This window comes from Xyrauchen texanus, chromosome 29 (genome assembly GCF_025860055.1).
Source record: "Xyrauchen texanus isolate HMW12.3.18 chromosome 29, RBS_HiC_50CHRs, whole genome shotgun sequence".
In the NCBI taxonomy this organism is placed as follows: Eukaryota; Metazoa; Chordata; class Actinopteri; order Cypriniformes; family Catostomidae; genus Xyrauchen; species Xyrauchen texanus.
Window position 1 is genome coordinate 15161646 of NC_068304.1, and position 20437 is coordinate 15182082.

At 38.8% G+C, this 20437-nt stretch overlaps 1 protein-coding gene across 2 annotated transcripts in view; it reads left to right on the plus strand.

The window, feature by feature from the left end:
• LOC127623101 (1-phosphatidylinositol 4,5-bisphosphate phosphodiesterase gamma-2-like) overlaps positions 1-8409 on the plus strand; it is a 37762-nt gene extending 29353 nt beyond the window's left edge. Inside the window, exons 26-33 of one of the 2 annotated variants that reach the window (XM_052097352.1) lie at positions 2791-2893; positions 3353-3556; positions 3776-3912; positions 4089-4200; positions 6285-6464; positions 6582-6670; positions 7145-7308; positions 7397-8409. In XM_052097352.1, coding sequence (XP_051953312.1) covers positions 2791-2893; positions 3353-3556; positions 3776-3912; positions 4089-4200; positions 6285-6464; positions 6582-6670; positions 7145-7308; positions 7397-7442 — 1035 coding nt within the window. In that variant the 3' untranslated portion in view covers positions 7443-8409. Of the gene's footprint in view, positions 1-2790; positions 2894-3352; positions 3557-3775; positions 3913-4088; positions 4201-6284; positions 6465-6581; positions 6671-7144; positions 7309-7396 lie in introns of those variants that run through there. The other variant, XM_052097355.1, reaches the window with a different exon arrangement.
• The last annotated feature ends 12028 nt before the right edge of the window (positions 8410-20437 follow it).

Genomic DNA, 20437 nt, shown 5'->3' on the forward strand with positions numbered 1-20437 from the left:
TTAAGAATGTGAAATGTCAGAATAATAGTTCAGAGAATTATTTATTTCAGCTTTTATTTCTTTCAATACATTCCCAGTGGGTCAGAAGTTTATATACACTGTGTTAGTATTTGGTAGCATTGTCTTTGTTTAACTTGGGTCAAACATTTTGGGTAGTCTTCCACAAGCTTCTCACAATAAGTTGCTGTAATTTTGGCCCATTCCTCCAGACAGAACTGGTGTAACTGAGTCAGATTTGTAGGCCTCTTTGCTTGCACACACTTTTAAGTTCTGCCCACAAATTTTCTATCAGATTGAGGTCAGGGCTTTGTGATATATACCACTCCAATACCTTGACCAGGGTTGGGAGGATTACTTTTGAAATGTATTCCACTACAGATTACAGAATACATGCTGTAAAATGTAATTTGTAACATATTTTGTTAGATTACTCAAGATCAGTAACATGTTCTAAATACTTTGGATTACTTTTTCAGGACTGATAGATTGTTTTACTTATACTTGATTGTATTTTATCTTACCAGTACAGTAAGATAAAATACACATGTTAAAAAAACATTCTCTGAAAAACCTAAATATCTTATGCAGTGTTGTTTCTAAAACAAGATACATCGAAATGATCTTGTTTTAAGAATTTTTTGATATTTTTACAGGAAAACAAAAAAAAAATAATTATCAAAAATATGAGTTTTGCCCTAATATCAAAGGTCTTACTAGAAAAAAACTATTTATGATCCAACGTGAATTTTCTTTATAAAAAATATGGTAACATGTGCGTGTAAAATGGATAGAAATAGCATTTTAGCTTAGCGTAAAGCTGACAATTTACACAAGGTTACTTTCTAATTAATCAGTAATCAAAATACTTTTTGAATGTAATTGTATTCTAATTACTGTATTCTGTATTATTTAAATCAGGGGCGGGGAACCTTTTCTCCATTATGGGCCATTTGAGTATTTACGAAATTATTCACGGGCCATACAATTACTTGCAATTTCTGTTTGTGGGTTGAAATTAATGTATGCATTTTGTTACATGCTCACACAAACACTAAATGGTCTGTCTATTATACAATATTTTGTGTTGTTATTTTTAAACTTACGTTTTTTCGGGTTAATTGAATCAAGGTAATTTTTTGCTTTTCAAATTATTTCTCAAACGGCCTCGCGGGCCGGGTAAAATGGTCTCGTGGGCCTTATACGGCCCTGAGGCCTGACGTTCCCCACCCCTGATTTAAATTGTAACTGTAGAAGAATACAATTACTTATATTTTGTATTTTATATATGTAATCCTGTTACATGTATTCCGTTACTACCCAACCCTGACCTAGACTTTTTTATCCTTAAGCCATTTTGCCTTTGGAGGTATGCTTGGGGTCATTGTCCATTTGGAAGACCCATTTGCGGCCGAGCTTTAACTTCCTGGCTGAAAACTTTTGATGTTGCTTCAATATATCTACATAATTTTCCTTCCTCTATTTTGTGAAGTGCACCAGTCCCTCATGCAGCAAAGCCCCCCTATTACATGATGCTGCCACCCCCATGCTTCACGGTTGGGATGTGTTCTTCGGTTTGCAAGCCTCACCCTTTTTCCTCCAAACATAACAATGGTTATTATGGTCATTTTTGTTTCATTAGACCAGAGGACATTTCTCCAAAAAGTAAGATCTTTGTCCCCATGTGCACTTGCAAACTGTAGTCTGGCTTTTTTTATGGTGGTTTTGGAGCATTGCTTCTTCCTTGCTGAGCAGCCTTTCAGGTTATGTAGGTAAAGACTCGTTTTACTGTGGATGTAGATACTTGTCTACCTGTTTTCTCCAGCATCTTCACAAGGTCCTTTGCTCTTGTTCTGGGAATGATTTGCAAACTACTTTCATCTCTAGGAGACATAATGCATCTCATTCCTGAGTGGTATGATGGCCGTGTTGTCCCATGGTGTTTGAACTTGCGTACTATTGTTTGTACAGATGAACGTGGTGCCTTCAGACATTTGGAAATTGCTCCCAAGGATGAACCAGACTTGTGGAGGTCCACAATTCTTTTTCTGAGGTCTTAGCTGATTTCTTTAGATTTTCCAATGATATCAAACAAAGAGGCACTGAGTTTGAAGGTAGGCCTTAAAATACATCCACAGGTACACCTCCTATCAGAAGCTAATTGTCTAAAGCCTTGACATCATTTTCTGGCATTTTCCAAGCTGCTATAAGACACAGTTAACTTTGTGTATGTAAACTTCTGACCCACTGGAATTGTGATATAGTCAATTAAAAGTGAAACAATATGTCTGTAAACAATTGTTGGAAAAATTACATGTGTTATGCACAAAGTAGATGTCCCAAATGATTTGCCAAAACTATAGTTTGCTAATATACATTTTTTGTAGTGGTTAAAAAATTGGTTTTAATGACTTCAACCTAAGTGTATGTAAACTTCTGACTTCAACTGTAGGTAAAATACCCAGTGTGTTCCACTTTGCAGGGCACTACGGGGCCAGTGAAACATACTCTATGTCTAAACCCTTTTGTAATGCCTTTAAATCCCCACTGCTATGATCCTGTCTCAGTTCTTCCAGACATTTCAGAATAAAACAACATGTATGGTGTCACAAAGGCACAAAACATGATGCAATGCATTAACCTGCCCTGTAAATGCAGTATTGTTTGACTTTAACCAGACAGATTCAGGGGGTGTTTAAATGCTGGGTGTAGGCCAGACCTAAAGAGGTGTTAGGCAGGAGCTATAATGTAAGGCTGAAGTTTATAAATGTTTATAAAATGTTCCCATTACAGAAAAAAAAACAGGAGGAGGTTGAGAGCAAAGAGGTGGTGGCCAGTGAGATGTCAGATTTAGTGGTTTACTGCCAGCCTCGCAGCAAAGATAAGGACCGCTTTGGTACAGTCACACCTATTTACACATATAATATTACACACAGTGGCCCCAAAGAGTATTTGGACACTTAAGCCACTTCAGAATTAATATAATAAATGATTAAAGCTGAAGTGTGTAACATTTTCCATATTGGAAAATGTTCTCGAAAACTGTGAACACAGTGTCTCTTTGGTGCTTTGTTTTGAGTATCCTGTCAATTCCGACACAGCAACACTGACCAATGAAGTGAGTTTTGGGCAGGACTGTCTGTTTGTTCAGTCAAGAGGCGTATTCAGAAAACTTGTTTGAAAACAATGTTTATTTTGGCAATTCCGTTCAACAGTTTTGTGTTGCATAGTATGTAAATGCTTTTTGGGGCAACTGTATATATATATATATCATATAAATTATAACTATATAATAAGGAAAACTGTTTCTGTGGAACTCAGTGATGTCTAAACTATTCTCTCTCTTGTATTTCAGACAATTATACCTACAAGGAGGTACGCTCCTTCATAGAGAATAAGGTACCCAGCAAAAGCAAGTCAAAAGAGTTTATGATGTATAACCGCAAGGCACTGAGCCGCACCTACCCTAAAGGCCAACGGGTGGATTCCTCCAACTATGACCCGTATCCTCTGTGGATGTGTGGCTGCCACATGGTGGCACTCAACTTTCAAACTGCAGGTAAGATGAAGTGTCCAGCAGTAAACAAGGAAGAGAGGAAATTACACAATGAAAGCTAAGATTTAGATTAAGGGAAAGTTAAATATTAGGAGGAAGTGTGAAAGATATAAAATGTAATGAATAATGTTAGATGATACTGTAATATTAAAATAAGACCAGGAAATAACAGGCTCAAAAATGAACTAGCCTTTTAAATCCTTTGGGTACTTCTCTCCTTAGATAAGTACACTCAACTGAACAGCGCCCTCTTCAGTCTGAACGGAGGCACAGGATATGTGCTCCAGCCTGAACTGATGCGGTCAGATATTTATGACCCTTATCAGGAGAAGAATGTCAAATATACCATCACCATTAGAGTAAGACAGAATCCACATAACTGATTCACACAAAAGAACATTCAGTTAGTCAGAGTTTGAGAACTGAATGGCTGCTGCTTCATTTTTAAGTTTTAGAATCTTAGAATCTTAATGCTTCTAATGTTTTTAAATGTAAATTATTATTTTTTAATGTAAATTATTATTTTTTTGCACAGGTAATAGCAGCAAGACATCTACCCAAACCTGGTCGCAGCATTACCAGCCCCTTTGTGGAGATCGAACTGTGTGGCCAGACAGATGACAACAAATTCAAGACTATTGTTTGCCGTAAGACGTGGCTTTTGGAATAAATTGTTTTTGAACCTTTAAATCTTAAATTGGGAATTTTATTTTAACCAGATAAAATAGCTAGTCGGCATGAAATGGAAATTGCAACCGACTTTTCTTCTATATTGTGAAGTATTTCTATAGTAAAACTGCTTATCGAACGAGAAACAAATGTAGGGTGGGGATTTGATTTTATGCATCAGCTGTTGATTGGGTTGTAAAAAGTGTCTTTTCCACTATGTCCCACTGACTTGAGAACCGAAAGATGATCTATGACAACATTAATCCATAATCAGTCCACAAACACGCATAGCACATCGTAGCCTTTGCTTACGACAAGGCTGGAACCGTTGTGCATGTCCAATGTAACAAGCGATTAAAGATCACAATATTTTTACATTTTGAATCACAACACACTTAATATAAAGGGGAACTTACAGTGCAATGATTTCAGGGACAACCCCCCCGGAACAACCTGGAGTTAAGTGCCTTGCTCAAGGGCAAAATGGTGGTGGGCGTGGGGTTCGAACCAGCGACCTTCTGATTAACAGCCCTGTGCTTTAGCCACTACGCCACCACCACTGGAATGTACAGCACTAGATTCCTGCATTAAAAATATGAATGAAGTCCTATCTCTTAGCCTGACGACACCATGCTGACTGCTCAGATCTTGGCCTGCATGGCAGACATCTCTGCTCGGATGAAGTAACACCATCTTCAACTTAGCCTAGTGAAGACTGAGCTCCTTTTCTTTCCAGCCAATCCTACTGTTGAGTATAACATCACCGTTCAACGTGGTTCATCTACAATAACACCATCCAAAATGCTCAGAAACCTAGGGGTGACCATCGACAGCAAACTCAAATTCACAGATCACATCTCAAAAACAGCCCGATCATGTAGATTTGCACTGTACAAAATTAGGAAGACAAGACCCTTCCAATTTTAACATGCCACACAACTCCTTGTTCAGTCTCTTGTCACATCAAGACTGGATTACTGTAATGCTCATTTAGCCGGCCTTCCTGCATGCGCAATTAGGCCTCTGCAAATGATTTTATAATGCAGCAGCACATCTGGTCTTCAACGAACCCAAGAGAGCTCATGTTACACCTCTCCTTTTCGCAATACACTGGCTGCCGGTTACTGCATGTATCAAGTTCAAGGCACTGATGTTGGCATACATAAAAGTCACTGGGTCTGCACCATCTTACGTACAAGCATTCCTGCAGAGCAACATTCCCACCAGAGGGCTGTGGTCTGCAAATGAGTGGCATCTTTGGTATCAACACAAATAGGCACCAAATCACTTTCATGGACTTTCAGTTTCACTGTACTTCGATGGTGGAATGACTTCCCCAACTAAAGACATAACTTTTTCATGAGCACTTTACCCAACACTCATAATGATAATAATAGTAATAAAAAAAATGGTGTTGCACTCTTATCTCTGTCTTGGCTAGTACTTTAAACTAGACGCATCCTGATCACCTCAGGAGCATTCAGACTTGAAATGTCTTGAACACAACAGTCAACAAATTTCGGCATTATTCCTCATTCGAAATGTAAATTCAAGCCAGTGGCCCGTAATCAAGGTATTTTGGGGTAGGGAAAAGGATTTTTGGCGGGGATCAGACAAAAATACACCTCTTTAACTCTGCATTAGTTGCTTTGATGCCAGGTTTGTTTACATGACTCTTGGAGGGGTGGGGTTAAAACTGCCTTGCATACGTCAGCAGAGAAGAGTTAGTTCTATCACCAGAGGAGACAGTTACGATATTTTGATTAAAAATAAAAAGGTCAAAAGTTTTCATAAAATAGCAAATATGCATGGATGAATAATTCACAATAAGACTAGTAACATGCATTAATAAAAAAAGAAATAAGGTCAATTTTGATTTCATGCAGACTTTAAAAAAAGTTACCTAATAAGAAAATAGGAAAACACAGTTCCTCATTGCCAAATTATTGACTTGTTAATTAAAGTTAAAGTGTTAATGAAATTGGATTACTTTTATTACTTTATATGCATTAATCTTATAGATTGCAGAAAATTAAGAAGTTTGTTGTGTCTTTATCCACAGATGATAATGGTCTGAACCCTGTGTGGCTTGGGCCACACCATCAGCCTTCAGAGACAGCTACTTTCAATGTGTATGAGACAGACCTCACCTTTTTACGCTTCATGGTCTTTGAGGAGGACATGTTCTCTGACCCCAATTTCCTGGCCCAGGCAACTTACCCTGTGAAAGGTGTTCGCACAGGTAATTCTGTCAGCTCACAAAAAAATGCGCTGCAAAATGAACCAATTTTCGAAACACTATGCAATGAAATAGAAATTGGTGTTTGGGCACAAATAACTGAGCTTGTTGCTTTCACAGGTTATCGGTCTGTCCCTTTGAAGAACGGGTTCAGTGAAAACCTGGAACTTGCATCTCTTCTGGTGTATGTTGATATACAGCAAGTGGAGGTAAGAAAAATCTTATTAAAACCTTTTTAACCCCATCCGACTATTAAAGTAGGCATGATTGGTATAGAATCTATACTATAGCTAATATTTTGTTTTAGTAATTAAAATAAAATGTAGCTTTAAAACTGAAGTGTGTAATTTTTGCGCCACTAGGGTCACCAAATAGAATTGGAAAAATAGTGATTGATCTTCCATTGGTTGGACAAACAGTTTGTCCCATCCCAAACGTACGCCATTGGGTGTTCCAATGTTGCTGTGCTGGGCAAGTCGCAAAGTTTTGATAGTGCCACAGAGCCACAGTGTTTACAATTTTAGCGAAAATAAACCCTACAAATGGCTGACTTATTTGTCTCTGCATATTATGCTGGGATTGAATAAAGAATTTTAAATTTGAAAAAATTCCACACTTCAGCTTTAATATATAACATGTTAGTTTAATGTAAATCCCCTGTTACATCTGACTTGCTTCTTTAGAAAGCACAGGAAGAGCTCTACTCCTCCTCAAAGCAACTGCAAAAGAAGCAGGCAGAGTTTAGCGGCGAATTCTGCCTTTACGACACTCACTCCAACCTGCAGCGTGCAGCAGCCCCTCATCGCCGTGACGACCTCTCACAGGAGTTCACATACACTGAGAAAAAGTGAGTGTATGAAGTTGTTTGTTCAATTATAGACGCATCACACTTTCAGTGAAGATATTCATATCTGACCATCAATCTCTCTCTACAGGATAAATAAACAGCAAAAAATAAACAACAGCAAGTTCTGCTCATGAGGAAAAAAACTGTTAAATGTCTAGCTCCCTCCCTCCCTGATTGTAATGTTCTTAAGAGTCTCTTCCTCTCAGCTCTGCTGCTCTATTACTGCTGGTGTCCTAACAGGCCACAAAGATGGGACTCTGCAGCCAACTCACATTTGTGCACAAAAAGGAATAAATCAGTCTCTTTGGAAGGCATAAAGTGTCAGCTAAATGTCTGAAAGAGCTGTAAACCTCTTTAAATTGGGTTCAAACTGTTTGAAAGGTTTTTGTATTAACTATGAAATTATTAATCAACTGTCTTAATCAGCTTGAATCATTTCTCATTCATGTATTTGACACTGTATTAGACTCGTCATTACTGTCCTTTTGAAAATAAGGAATTTGTTATTGAAATAACATAAGCAAGGCATGTTATTTATTTAGTTTATTTTCTTGTTTTTAATATGCACATTGGTTTGGTCAGATATTAAACATAATAAAACAGAAGGTAAAGATGCTGCTCTGTAGACTTAATTGAAAATTGTTGAATTACAATAAAAAAATGTTTACAGTAGTTGATAAAGGAAATGACAAGCATGAGTCAATTTCTAATATAATGATGTCACCCTTTTATATTAATATACATATAGCATAACACATACTGTATATTTTATGTCATAGAATTATTTTTGTTCTAGCCATGCAAAAATGCTGGTATTTCAGCATTATGGACACACCATCATTCTGGTTAGTCTTGTCGGATCCTATCCACTAATCAAGGGAAGGTTAAATTAAGAGAATTCACATTTACAAGACATTTGCATTGCCCAGGTTCTTGAGGCTGAATGCAATACTTAATACAAGGAGTAGGATTTATCATACAAATAGATGTAATCTGGAGCTAAAAGAAGGAGGTTCAAAAATGAAAATCACATGTGATTTGGTAGGCGAATCTACATAATATATATAGTAATTCACTGGAGTACTAAAGTTTTTATGAGTCAGGGAGCACTACAGTCTCTTGCAGGGGAAGGATGGAATGATGCAAAGGACACTCAAAGGAGATGTAATATGAAATTGATAACTAAAATAAAGAAACTAGTTTTTAGGATATAAGTATACAGGTATAACTGTGTTGATTTTTTGGCAAATACTTGGCTCACTGATGTACAATAATGGGCAAAAAAAGGAAAAACCTATGCCTCTAAGAAAGTGTCAGCTTAGCCTGTCACCTCGTGGACGAAGATACCAAGTTGTAGATGGAGGTGGCCGGCTGAGAAGACATCAATTTGTAAGCAGATATTGGAGCCCATGAAGTTGTTTTTGCAATGCCTGCTTGCTCTACTCCTTCAAAAAATCTTGCCAGAGCTAGAAGCAAAGATGATGTCACACTCTCTACACTTTATGGTTCGATTTAGAAGCTAACTGCTAAGCTCCACGAAATGCACAAGAAGGTAATGTCTATCGATAAGACAACTGCAACATCTTGTGATAAAAAACTGTCTCACAAACTGTCAGAGAAGGTATCCCAGATAAGTAACGATGTCAAGATGCATTCCAATAAGATCAGACAGCTGGTAAAAGACCTGTGTGAAGTTGGTCCCCCACCCAACGCAAAACTTCGGCAAAATAGTCTCAATCGTTTGTGCTGGTTTGTGCTGTAAAAAGTTTCGTTTGTGCTGCTTTGGTTTTTAGATATTAAAAGAATATTTATAGGTCATTCTGAGGTCACTCGGCCCCCCACATGCTCTAAATTCACCCACAATAGTCTCGCTTTGTTTGTGCTGGTTTGTGCAGGTAAAAGTTTCGTTTGTGCTGCTTCAGTTTTTTAAATATTAGACATTGAATTACAGGCGAATTATAAATACAATACTGACAGAATAAAATAGTAGTAGTAGCAGTCTCTGTCATTCTGATTACTATATTTTAGGCTACTATATTATATATTTCTAAAATAGGTCTATCTTGTTTTGTGTGTAGTCATTTTATTTCGGGTTTGTCATTTCAGTCTCTTGCCAAAATGTTGGATGAAGATGTTTGATGATGGATGAAGATGTTTTAATACAACAACAACTCCTTATCAATGGTTTTGTAGTCACTATGGTGTTTATTAAAAACGTATTGGTGTTCAGACAGCAGCAGCTCATTATTCATCTGGTGTCTGTCGGACTCTTTTTCTGTCACTCACTTTCGCTCAGCTCTGGGCACGAGAACAAAAGCGCAAATCTCCTCGATGTGAACACACTTTTAGAGTCGAATTGTCAAAGAATTTCTGTCAAGACTAATCATCACATCATTTGTTCAATAAACAATTATCTTTACTTCATTCACTGGTGTTTCCTGATTAAACTTTTTATTTATTTACATGGAGTATCATCTGCTACACTCCACTCCCACCACTAGGGTCAAGTGACACTTCTGTTCAAGATGCTCTTGTGGAAATTAGTGTAGTAGAGTTAAATCCATATAAATCAAACTACAAAAGTAGTTACTAAATTAAATTTCTGGCCAATGTAAGTACTATGTTTTAACACTGCCAGTTACAATAGTATTTGTTAACTTCAAGAATAATGGTACAACATTCAAGAGAGCTAAGATTGTCAATGTTTATTGAACCAAATTCCCATTGCTAATACTAATACATGCTAATTACAGTTTTACATGTGACCTATGTTAGTTTTTTGAATACATTGTGCATCTAGGGGTCAACAATATCATATTGGTCCTAATATAAGATACATTATCCTTACATATTATCATTATATTCAGACCAATACAGTTATGAAAACAAGTTTATACTGAACATGGCATTTTTTGAGTCAGGATTTAAGTGGGTAATTATGTTTTGCTTATGCCAGATGCCCAAGAAACCAGAAGTTGACAGAGATTCCATTTTCACAGTCCTGTGTGCATCAAAAGATGCCATAACTCCAAAATGGCAACATAGCTACTCCTAATCAGAGCATCTGGACAGAGCTTAGTAAGCAGCTAGAAAACAAGATCACTGCAAAGGCTCTATACACTTTTGTTAAATTATATAGACATAACATCTGCACTGCTTTAGGGTTTACTCATGAATGTAATCATGAAACAAATGGCAGTAGTTATGACACTGATTTTGTGCCAGGGTCCCTTTCACCCAGACCAAAAGATTGCTGGACTTTTGATCTTGAAGTTCCATCTCAGAAATGGATTGAATTCATGCCTGAAACGGTTAAATACAACAAGTTCTCTAAAACACCAAAAAGGAATACACAATTTTGAAGCCTGGAATCTGGACACATGTGATAAATAATCACATATTGCAAGAAGTGAAATCCCCCTGCACATTTGCCTTTTAAAAGAGCCAAGGTCTATACATCAGCCACAGAGAAATACATAGAAATCAGAGGCAACTGTAAGGAGTGTCGTGGCCACATTCACAGAAAATGTGACAGAGCTCCTGAAATGAACAGCGCAACGGTGCTCAAGTGTTTATTTAAAAACACTGATGCCTCCCTGCACACTGGCAGTTCCAAGCGTGCAATGTCTGGTAAATTGCGTGTGCAGATAGCCAAAGAACTGTGTGAGAAATACCTGAAAGCCAGAATTGCAGAAGAGTGTTTCATCATTCCAGATGTAGAGGGTGAGGACCTGGAAGTGGATCCATGTGACCAAACACAGACAGACCTATGACAGTGGGTAACAGACATATGTGAGGAGAGCAGGTCACTTGCTGTAGGTAAAGGGGATCATAATAATATGCACTTCCTCCCTGAGATTATTCCCAATATAATCTGGCTTGCAAGTTACATACCACTCTGGACAAGGGTAATGATCCCTCACTTTCGAAGCACCAACATCACCGCAAGTTCAGCCAATGTTGAAGCAGAGTTCAAAAACATCAAACGTGCCCTTTTCCAAGCATGAAAACTTGCCTATTCGGGTGGATGGATTCATTGCAACATGCAAATTTGTTCTGCAAAACAAAAAGGTGAGGAAAAAGGTGAAGAGGATGCTGCTGTTGCAACAGTGATCATCACAGGAGACAATCCACTACCCACCACAACTTGCAGTGTAGATGGAAAACCAGAAATGGATGCTTCCTGTTCTGGGAAATCTGAAATGTCACAAACATCCATCCAACATATGAAGATGCTGTTGAAAACCGGAGAGGCCTAGCAGCTCCACCCAAAAAGAGGAAGAGGAAGTCATACCTCTCTCCTTGTCCTGAATGGCTCCATGCAGATCCATCTGTGAGGGGGAAAAGACTGAAAGTGGATCTGTTGAAAAACGTGCATGTGTTTCCTTCCCAAAGCAGTGCTCCTCACAGTATTGTGGTCTCAGCACACAAGTCACCCAGGAAGATCCATTTGTTTGTACTTCTGGCATAGCTCATCTTCAGACCGCAGTGGAAGAAGGCCTTACCCTTCTGGAGTCCCCCTGCCTCAGGTCAATACAAAGTCTGTAACAGTGTCCCTCTGCATTCAAGACGGATACCTCAGGAAAAGGGCTCTGTGCAGGGAAAGTTTCTCACAGTTACATTCTAGGATGACATCTGTGGATTGACACTGACCTGGGAAGCAACTCCTCAGAATTTCCATTGTGTGAATATCCCTGCAATCTGATGCTCCAAGGAGAGAGATTTGCTTTAAGGACAATCATTGCTTTCAAAAGAGGCTTAGCCCAGGATGCTCTTGGACATTATGTGGCCTACTGCAGGAGGTCTCCATGTGTCAGGGAGATGTATGATGACCTGAGAAGTGGAGTGACAGGAGCGTCAGAAAAACACAAAATATGCCCACATGCTGTATTATACATAAAAACTGATTGCATTGTTTAAATGTAATTTCACAAATACAAGTATTTTTGTTATATGCCACACCCTTGTTTTCCTACTCCTGTTTGGAGAAGTAGTATCTGGAAGTCGGGCTTCTCAAGTCTATTATTCTGTGTGGTACATTATTTGTGTTAATGGATGTTCGATACTACACAGTAATTAAATTTCAAACGTAAAATCATTTTGGCTTCTTAATTCATTGAGTCACAAGTTTTCATATATACGCACATATACATATATATAATATATATTAGTACTAGTCAACGTTAAGATTTTTTAATGTTTCTGAAAGAAGTCTCTTCTGCTCACCAAGGCTGCATTTATTTGATCAAAAATTCAGTAAAACAGTAATAGTGTGAAATATTATTCCAATGTAAAGCTTGTTGTTTTCTATCTGAATATATAGTAAACTGTCATTTATTCCTGTGATCAAAGCTGAATTTTCAGCATCATTACTTCAGTCTTCAGTGTCACACGATCCTTCAGAAATCATTCTAATATGCTGCTCAAGAAAAATTAATTATAATTATCAGTTGAAAACAGTTGTGCTGCTTTAAATAAAATTATATATACAGTATATATATATATATATATATATATATATATATATATATATATATATATATATATATATATAAAATACTTTTATTCAGCAAGGACACATTACATTTATAAAAAGAGACAGTAAAATACATTTCTATTTCAAATAAATGCTGTTCTTTTTACCTTTCTATTCATCAAAGAATCCACAGTGTCACCATTTCCTTGTTGTCTGCCCCATGTTTCACTTGTCTTTGTCTAAAAACTACACTTCCCACAATTCCCAGATCTCATCACTGCCATCATTGTGTCATTGTTCGCACCTGTTTGTCGTTTGTGATCCTCCTGTGTCTGTGTATATAAACCCTGTTTGTTCTCCACTCCTTGTCGTTTGTTGAATGTTGATGGTTCCATGTTTTCTCCATGCCTGTTCTGCCGCGTTTCCCGAGTTCTGTGTTTCTCCGTTGTGTTTGTGTTTTGGTTTCAGTTTTGTCCCCCCGTGGATGTTTTTCTTTTGTTCCTATTTATCCTGTCTTCACTTTGATTTCAATAAAGAACCCGCTTATAGATCCCACTCCTTGTCTGCCCTCGTCTACATTCTCATAACAGAACGAACGACCCACAATGGATCTAGCAGTTCTTCAGGCAAGCTGCCGACTCCTGAATTTGAGGCAAGGAAGCCGCCCGGTGGAGGACCATGTTAGAGACTTCCTGGACCTAGCGAGTGCCACCGACTTCCCTGACTCCTCCCTGGTGGTGTTCTTCCTGGCTAACCTGACCGATTCGCTCAAGGAGCGGTTGCCACCAGCGATGCGTGGCTGGACGCTCCGCGATTTTGTGGAAGAGACGCTTCTGGCATGCGGCTCGCCGTTCACTGTGGGTGTTGTTGAGGAGGATCCTGCCTCTCCTCCCACAGTGGTGACCCTCCAGTCGTTCATGGCTCGTCCTGTTTCGCCTGCCCCACCTGCCAGCAAGCCAACCCCCACGCCTGCCTTGATCAGCGAGCCAGCGCCTGCAGCCCCTACCGTCAGTGAGCCAGCGCCTGCAGCCTCAACCGTCCCTGAGCCAGCGCCTGCAGCCTCGACCGTCCCTGAGCCAGCGCCTGCAGCCTCGACCGTCCCTGAGCCAGCGCCTGCAGCCTCGACCGTCCCAGAGCCAGCGCCAGTAGCCTCGACCGTCCCAGAGCCAGCGCCAGTAGCCTCGACCGTCCCAGAGCCAGCGCCTGTAGCATGAACGTCCAAGAGCCAGCGCCTGTAGCCATGACCATCCAAGAGCCAGCGCCTGTAGCCATGACCGTCCAAGAGCCAGCGCCTCCCGAGCCTCCCAGGGCTCCGCCTCTCGAGCCTCCTACGGCTCCGCCTCCCAGGGCTCAGCCTCCCAGGGTTCCGCCTCCCGAGCCTCCTGTATTGTTAAAAAAAGACATTAGCAAAAACGAAACGTTTACTGGCACACACGATTGAGCCTATTTTGGGTGAATTTAGAGCATGGAGTGGGGGTGGGGGGCTGGTGACGTCATCACCTTCAATTCAATGTGTAATATTTTAAAAACCGAAGCAGCACAAACAAAAACTTTTTACAGCACAAACCAGCACAAACGATTGAGACTATTTTGCCGACGTTTTGCGTTGGGTGGGGGGCCAACTTCACGCAGGTCTGGAAAAGGATGTAAAGGGACTGCTGGGCGAAAAACAAATATCTGAAAGAAAGCCTGTAAGAAATACAGAGGTGTTCGAGCAGGTGGAACCTTAAGCTACAATGTGTTGAAGAGCGCGATGGAGAAAATGTGAGAGATGTTACAATCAATATTACAGCAATAGTGGTCCCTGATATTCAAGACAGGCTGGATGATATAATTGACGTTGTGCACCGAATGTGACAGAGAAGATCTGATGGAACACCACGGAACATCATCATGCGATTTACTATGCGATTCTACAGAGACATGGTGTTGCGAGCAGCAAAGGACTCCAGGTACTTAAGGGACAACACAATTTGCATCAAGTAGATGCTGCTGATTAAACAGGATCTGGATGCAAGAGCCAAACTTTTGCCTTTTTGATTGCAAAGGTGACATTTTGGTATATGAAGAATTTATGAATATCTATCAATATCCTTTTCTATTTAAAGATTATCAATCTGTTGTAAAGGCGATACCAGATAACATTTTTTGATGAAATGATCTCCAACCTACAGAGCTGGTCATAACTACCTCAGTTACTTTTTTTTAAGTACAGCCTGTAATAATAAATGTATCCGCCAATTATACCATTTGGGATTGTCAATTGTCCCAAGAGGAATTTTTTTTTGGATGTTTTTTATTGACGACATTCAATGGAAGAAATTGTGGTTGTTACCATCAGGGGTGGAAAGAGTACTGAAAAATCATACTCAAGTAGAAGTTCTGTTACTTCCTAAAAAATGTAGTCTGAGTAGAGTAAAAGTAGCTGTCCTAAAAACTACTCAAGTAAGAGTAAAAGAGTAGCTCATTTAAAAGTACTCATGAGTAGTGTGTATTGAGTACTGAGTTGCAAAACCTATGCCCCTTTATAATGAACACTGTATGCCAACTTTTAAAATACATCACTTATCTATGATAAACACTACATGAATCTCATTACAACAAATAAAAGGGAGACATGATAATAGAAAAGAAAAGTTTAAGAAGTTATTTTCAATACACTGATCATAATTTAAAATAGTAGTGTATAAAACAATTACATTAAAATCAGTTTGTGTAGGGTCTAAATTTCCCTTAATGCCGACAGAGAGTGTTACTGTTGTGCTTAAAACATGTTCAAAACAATGCAAGGAATGCAAAAAAATGCTAAAGAAGCAGGATCACTTGCCACGTCATATCCTGCATAATAGAGGAGGTACAGCAGGCATGGGCAAAGTTGTTTGGTACAGGGACCACATCAGGCTTCAAAGGAATAATTCACACAACAATTTTAATTCTCTCATCATATGCCATCCCGCATGTGTATGACTTTCTTTTGCAGAACACAAATTGAGATTTTTAGAAGAATATCTTAGCTCTTTTGGTCCATACAATCAAAGTGAATCTATGCTAAAATATTGAAGCTCCACAAATCAGCATATAAGTAGTCTAATCTATGTGCCTCAAGTGGTTTAATCCATGTCTTCAGAATAGATGTTGAGAAACAGATCAATATTTAATTCCTTTTTTACTATAAATTCTCCTCCCTACTCAGACAATCTCCACTTTAAATTTCATATTGTTCTTCTTGTGTTTTTGGTGATCACAGTCTTCAAGCATATTGCCACCTACTGGGCAGAGAGAAGAATTTCTTGCAAAAACAATGACATATATTGTTCTGTTTCTCACCCACACCTATCATATCACATCTGAAGACATGGATTTAACCACTGGAGTCATAGAGATTACTTTTATGCTGAATTTATGTGCTTTTTTGAGCGTTAAAATTTGGCACCCATTCACTTGTATTGTATGGACCTACAGAGCTGAAATATTCTTCTAAAATCTTCATTTGTGTTCTGAAGAAAGAAAGTCAAACACATCTGGGATGGCATGTGGGTGAGAAAATGATGAGAGAATTTTCATTTTTGAGTGAATTATTTCTTTAAGTAGCACATGGGGAGCCACATTGTCCTCCTTTTGAGATACAATGTTCCACAATTATTTCGTTCTTGTATCTTTTATGCCCAGAAATATTTGTGTTCTCATTCTAATGCATGATGCACAATTTTCTGAAGTTTGTGACTGGTGGAATATTCTGCTGAAGTATTGCTCTACAAATGTTGATACTTTTTATCAGACATTAGAAAAAACATGATAAAGGCTAAGCATAATTATACATTATTTTATCATCTCTACTTTCCTAGTAATTTATTATACAAATTAACAAACTCTCTATATCAGGGGTCGGTATTATTAAAAACTAACAATATTATTTAAAAAATATCACTGTTTTATTCTATTACATTAATACTTTAAAAGCTACTCAAGTTATTCGGCCAAAAGTAGTGAGTGGTTTTCTAATTTCCTTGTTTTTTATTAATAGCCTTTATATGACATATTCTACTAGACAGTGCTTAATTCAGTTACATGTACACTTCAACAAGTCCAACATTTTGATGCAAATACGATTTTTTTCCCCACTGTTTAAAGTTCACTTTAGACATAAACGACTGCATTTACATTAAATCCTCACCAAGATGATCATTTGCGAAATTATAAAGTGTATTTGATCATTTAGGCTAATGTTTGAAAGCAATAGCGCTCAAACATTAGTGCCTGTCAATCAAACAGCACGCAGTGACAGATGTCAGGAAATAAAATACTTTCAATATTTTATACTTTATCTAGATCAACCAAGAAGTGGTTGTCTTGCTAATGCGATCGATGTAATGAACACCCCTGGTCTAGATGTTGAACATAGGCTAAGTATAGATAATTACTCAAAAGTTTATCATTGATATTGTGGACATCTGTTACGATGAGCTGGAAGGCAGACGAGGGGCGAGGATCTAATTGCAGAGTTAGCTTTATTTGACAGGGTGAAAAACTAAATAGACAAAACCAAAACAAAGGAAACAACCGCAATGGGGAAATACAACACTGATAACACTGCCTTAATCTCTCACATCAACCCAATAATCTCAGTGATAGAAAGCTAATTTACAGGCTACATTCTAGACACAGAATCCAGTAAACAGAAATATTAAATTTACCTCAACATGTTTCTTAAAATTAGAGGCAGGATTAATGCTCATATCTGGCTCAAGCAAGTTAAACTCACATAACACAGTCATGCAATTGGCCTTTTTCACTGCGAAAATCCCTTTCAGGTGCTGCTGTGATGTTCAGGTTTTGAACTGTGCTTGAGACATCTTCCAGATGGCGCCAGATCTGCAGCTGCTGTTCAAGTTTTTTTACGTGTGATTTGATTTGAAAGTCACACAGCTCTCCCTAGCCAATCATGTTGATGGATAAAAATAAAATCAGGACAGGGAAGAAGCGAACACAGATGGTGGAAAATAGCACAGTAAAAGTACAATTACAGCACTTAAAATTAACTCAAGTAAAAGTTAAAGTAATTTTTAAACTACTTAAAAAAGTACAATTCCTGGGAAAAACTACTTAATTAAAGTAACGTGAGTATTTGTAATTGGAGGTAAGCGAATCTCTCTCTCTCTCTGTGTTACAGGTTCGATATACATCACAGAAATAATCTAATTATTAATCCACATTCTAACAGTTATTGCCATGTTAAATTTTATGTAATAATGGAGCTATTTGTGTAGAGCATGATGCAAAGGCAGAATGCATCTTTTCTCTTAAGCATGTGTAATTGTGTGTAACACATGCATAGATGGAGGGCGGCAGTCAGCTGAATAAGATGACAGAAGATGAGAGGGGTCAGATTATCAGGCATCTGCAGTCGGGGACCAAAATGATGCTTTATCAGCAGAGGGCTGAGAAACTCACTGTCAAAGTCATTATGGAGTGCAACCAAGTGGCCTTGATACGCTCTGATGACAGAATAGTCAGAATGTGTAAGTTCTTTCCTTTAAAGTTGATTTAATTGTGACACATATATTGTTCAAGCTAAATTGTTACATTTACATTTATTCAGTTAGCTGTCTCTTTTACCCAAAGCAGCTAACATATGAGAAACACAACATATTTGATTCATACTAAGGACGTAGTAATAAGAGAAATGTTGTAATACAAAAGTTGCTAATTAGCCATAGAAGCACAAGTATAGAGGAAGGCAAGATACAGTGGTAAAAGAATGGATTGATTATTTTTTAGAGAGAAAAAATTATAAAGAAAGAAGACAGTTACTGCATTAGTAGGATTGGGTCAAGTGCTCTAGAAAGAGATGTGTCTTTAGATGTTTCTTGAAGGTGGCTAGAGAATCAGCTGCTCAGATGGAGTTTGGCAGGTTGTTCCACCAGCGAGGAACTGTTTAATTGAAATTCCTGGAAAATAATTCTGTTCCTCTGTGAGATGGCACCACGTGGCGCAGCTCACACACTGATCATAAGCTTCTGGAGGGCACATAAACTTGAATTACTGAGTTTAGAATGGGGGGTGCTGAACCAGTGGTTGTTCTGTAAGTGAGCATCAGTGGCTTGAACTTGATGTGAGCAAATATTGGCAACCAGTGCAGTTTCAATGATGAGAGACGTGACGTGTGCTCTCTTCTGTTCTGGATCAATTGCAGAGGTTTCATTGTACATACAAGAAGTCCTGCCAGAAGAGCATTGTAGTAGTCCAGTCTAGATATACCAAGAGCCTGGACAAGGAGTTGTGTTATATGCTCAGAAGTGTCTGATCTTTTTAATGTTATACAGAGCAAATCTGTGTTCGCTGGAGCAATGAGAAGCTAGGTTGAGTTGGAGGTGGTGTTCATTCATACAACACAAAATGTCTGCCTGGCAGGCTGAGATCTGTGCAGCTACCATAGGACAGTCAGGCTGAAATGAAGGAAAGTTGTCTGTCATTTTCAAAGCAATAGTAAAAAAGCCATGACAGATCCCAGTGATGTCATGTATATGGAGAAGATGAGGTGTCAAAGCACTGTACCCTGAGGTACCCCGGTAGCTAGCTGGTGTGACTTGGACACCGCTCCCCTCCAAGACACCGTAAAGGACCTACCTGTGAGGTAAGTCTCAAACCAGCGGAGCATGTTTCCTGTGATACCCAAGGCTGTGAGGGCTGAAAGGAGAATTTGGTGGTTGACAGTGTCGAAAGCAGCAGACAGATCCAGCAGAATGAGGACAGATGATTTGGATGCTACTATCACCAACCTCAGTGCTTCAGTAATGGACAGCAAGGCAGTGTGAGTCTGATTTTGAATGGGTGGAGAGAGACCGGTCTGTAGTTTAGTGTAGTTCAGGGTTTAGTATGAATCTCTTAAGCAGTGGGGCAAGTCTAGCCTTCTTATATGAAGTGGGAAATGTGCCCTAAAGAAGATATGTGAGTGGTGGTAGGATTGAAGGGAAAGTTATGGCAAAGTCATCAGCAGTTGCAAAGAATGTGGGAGGGGAGGAGAAGGGTAGAGCAGAGAGGTGAATGTTTTGAAGAGGATGCGATTGTCGGAAGCGCTGTTGATTTCGGTTTGATAGTAACATGATTTAACAGTGGTGATGTTAGCGGAGAGGGAAGAAAGCAGTCACTGATATACCAACTCAGGTCAGCTAAATCTTTCGATTTGTGCCATTTTCTCTCAGCAACCCTGAGATTGGAATGGAGTATGTTCATGAAGAGCATCAGATAGCCAGATGTTGGAGAGTGACCTGGAGGAGAGGGGATAGATGTTGTCTAGACAAGATGTTAAAGTGGAGTATAGAGTATTAGTAGCATTATTGACACTGAGAAGAGAGGATAAGACCATAGAGGAAAGCCAAGTAGGTAAGAGAGAGCGAAGATTACTCCAAAAAGAGACCTGAGGATGAGAGTGTATCAGGCAAGGTGGCAGATACAGTGTATTGTAAAATTAGGAAGAAATTATTGGAAGTGTGCAGTGGAGTAACAAGGACATGGTCAGATGTGTGTAGATAAAGTCTATCTGGTTACCTGACTTGTGAGTTGCAGCAGTTGTAAGTTTGTGGTCAAACAAGGCAAGCAAAGTACAGAAGTCTGCTGCTTGCGGTTTGTCCAGGTGGAAGCTGAAGTCACAGA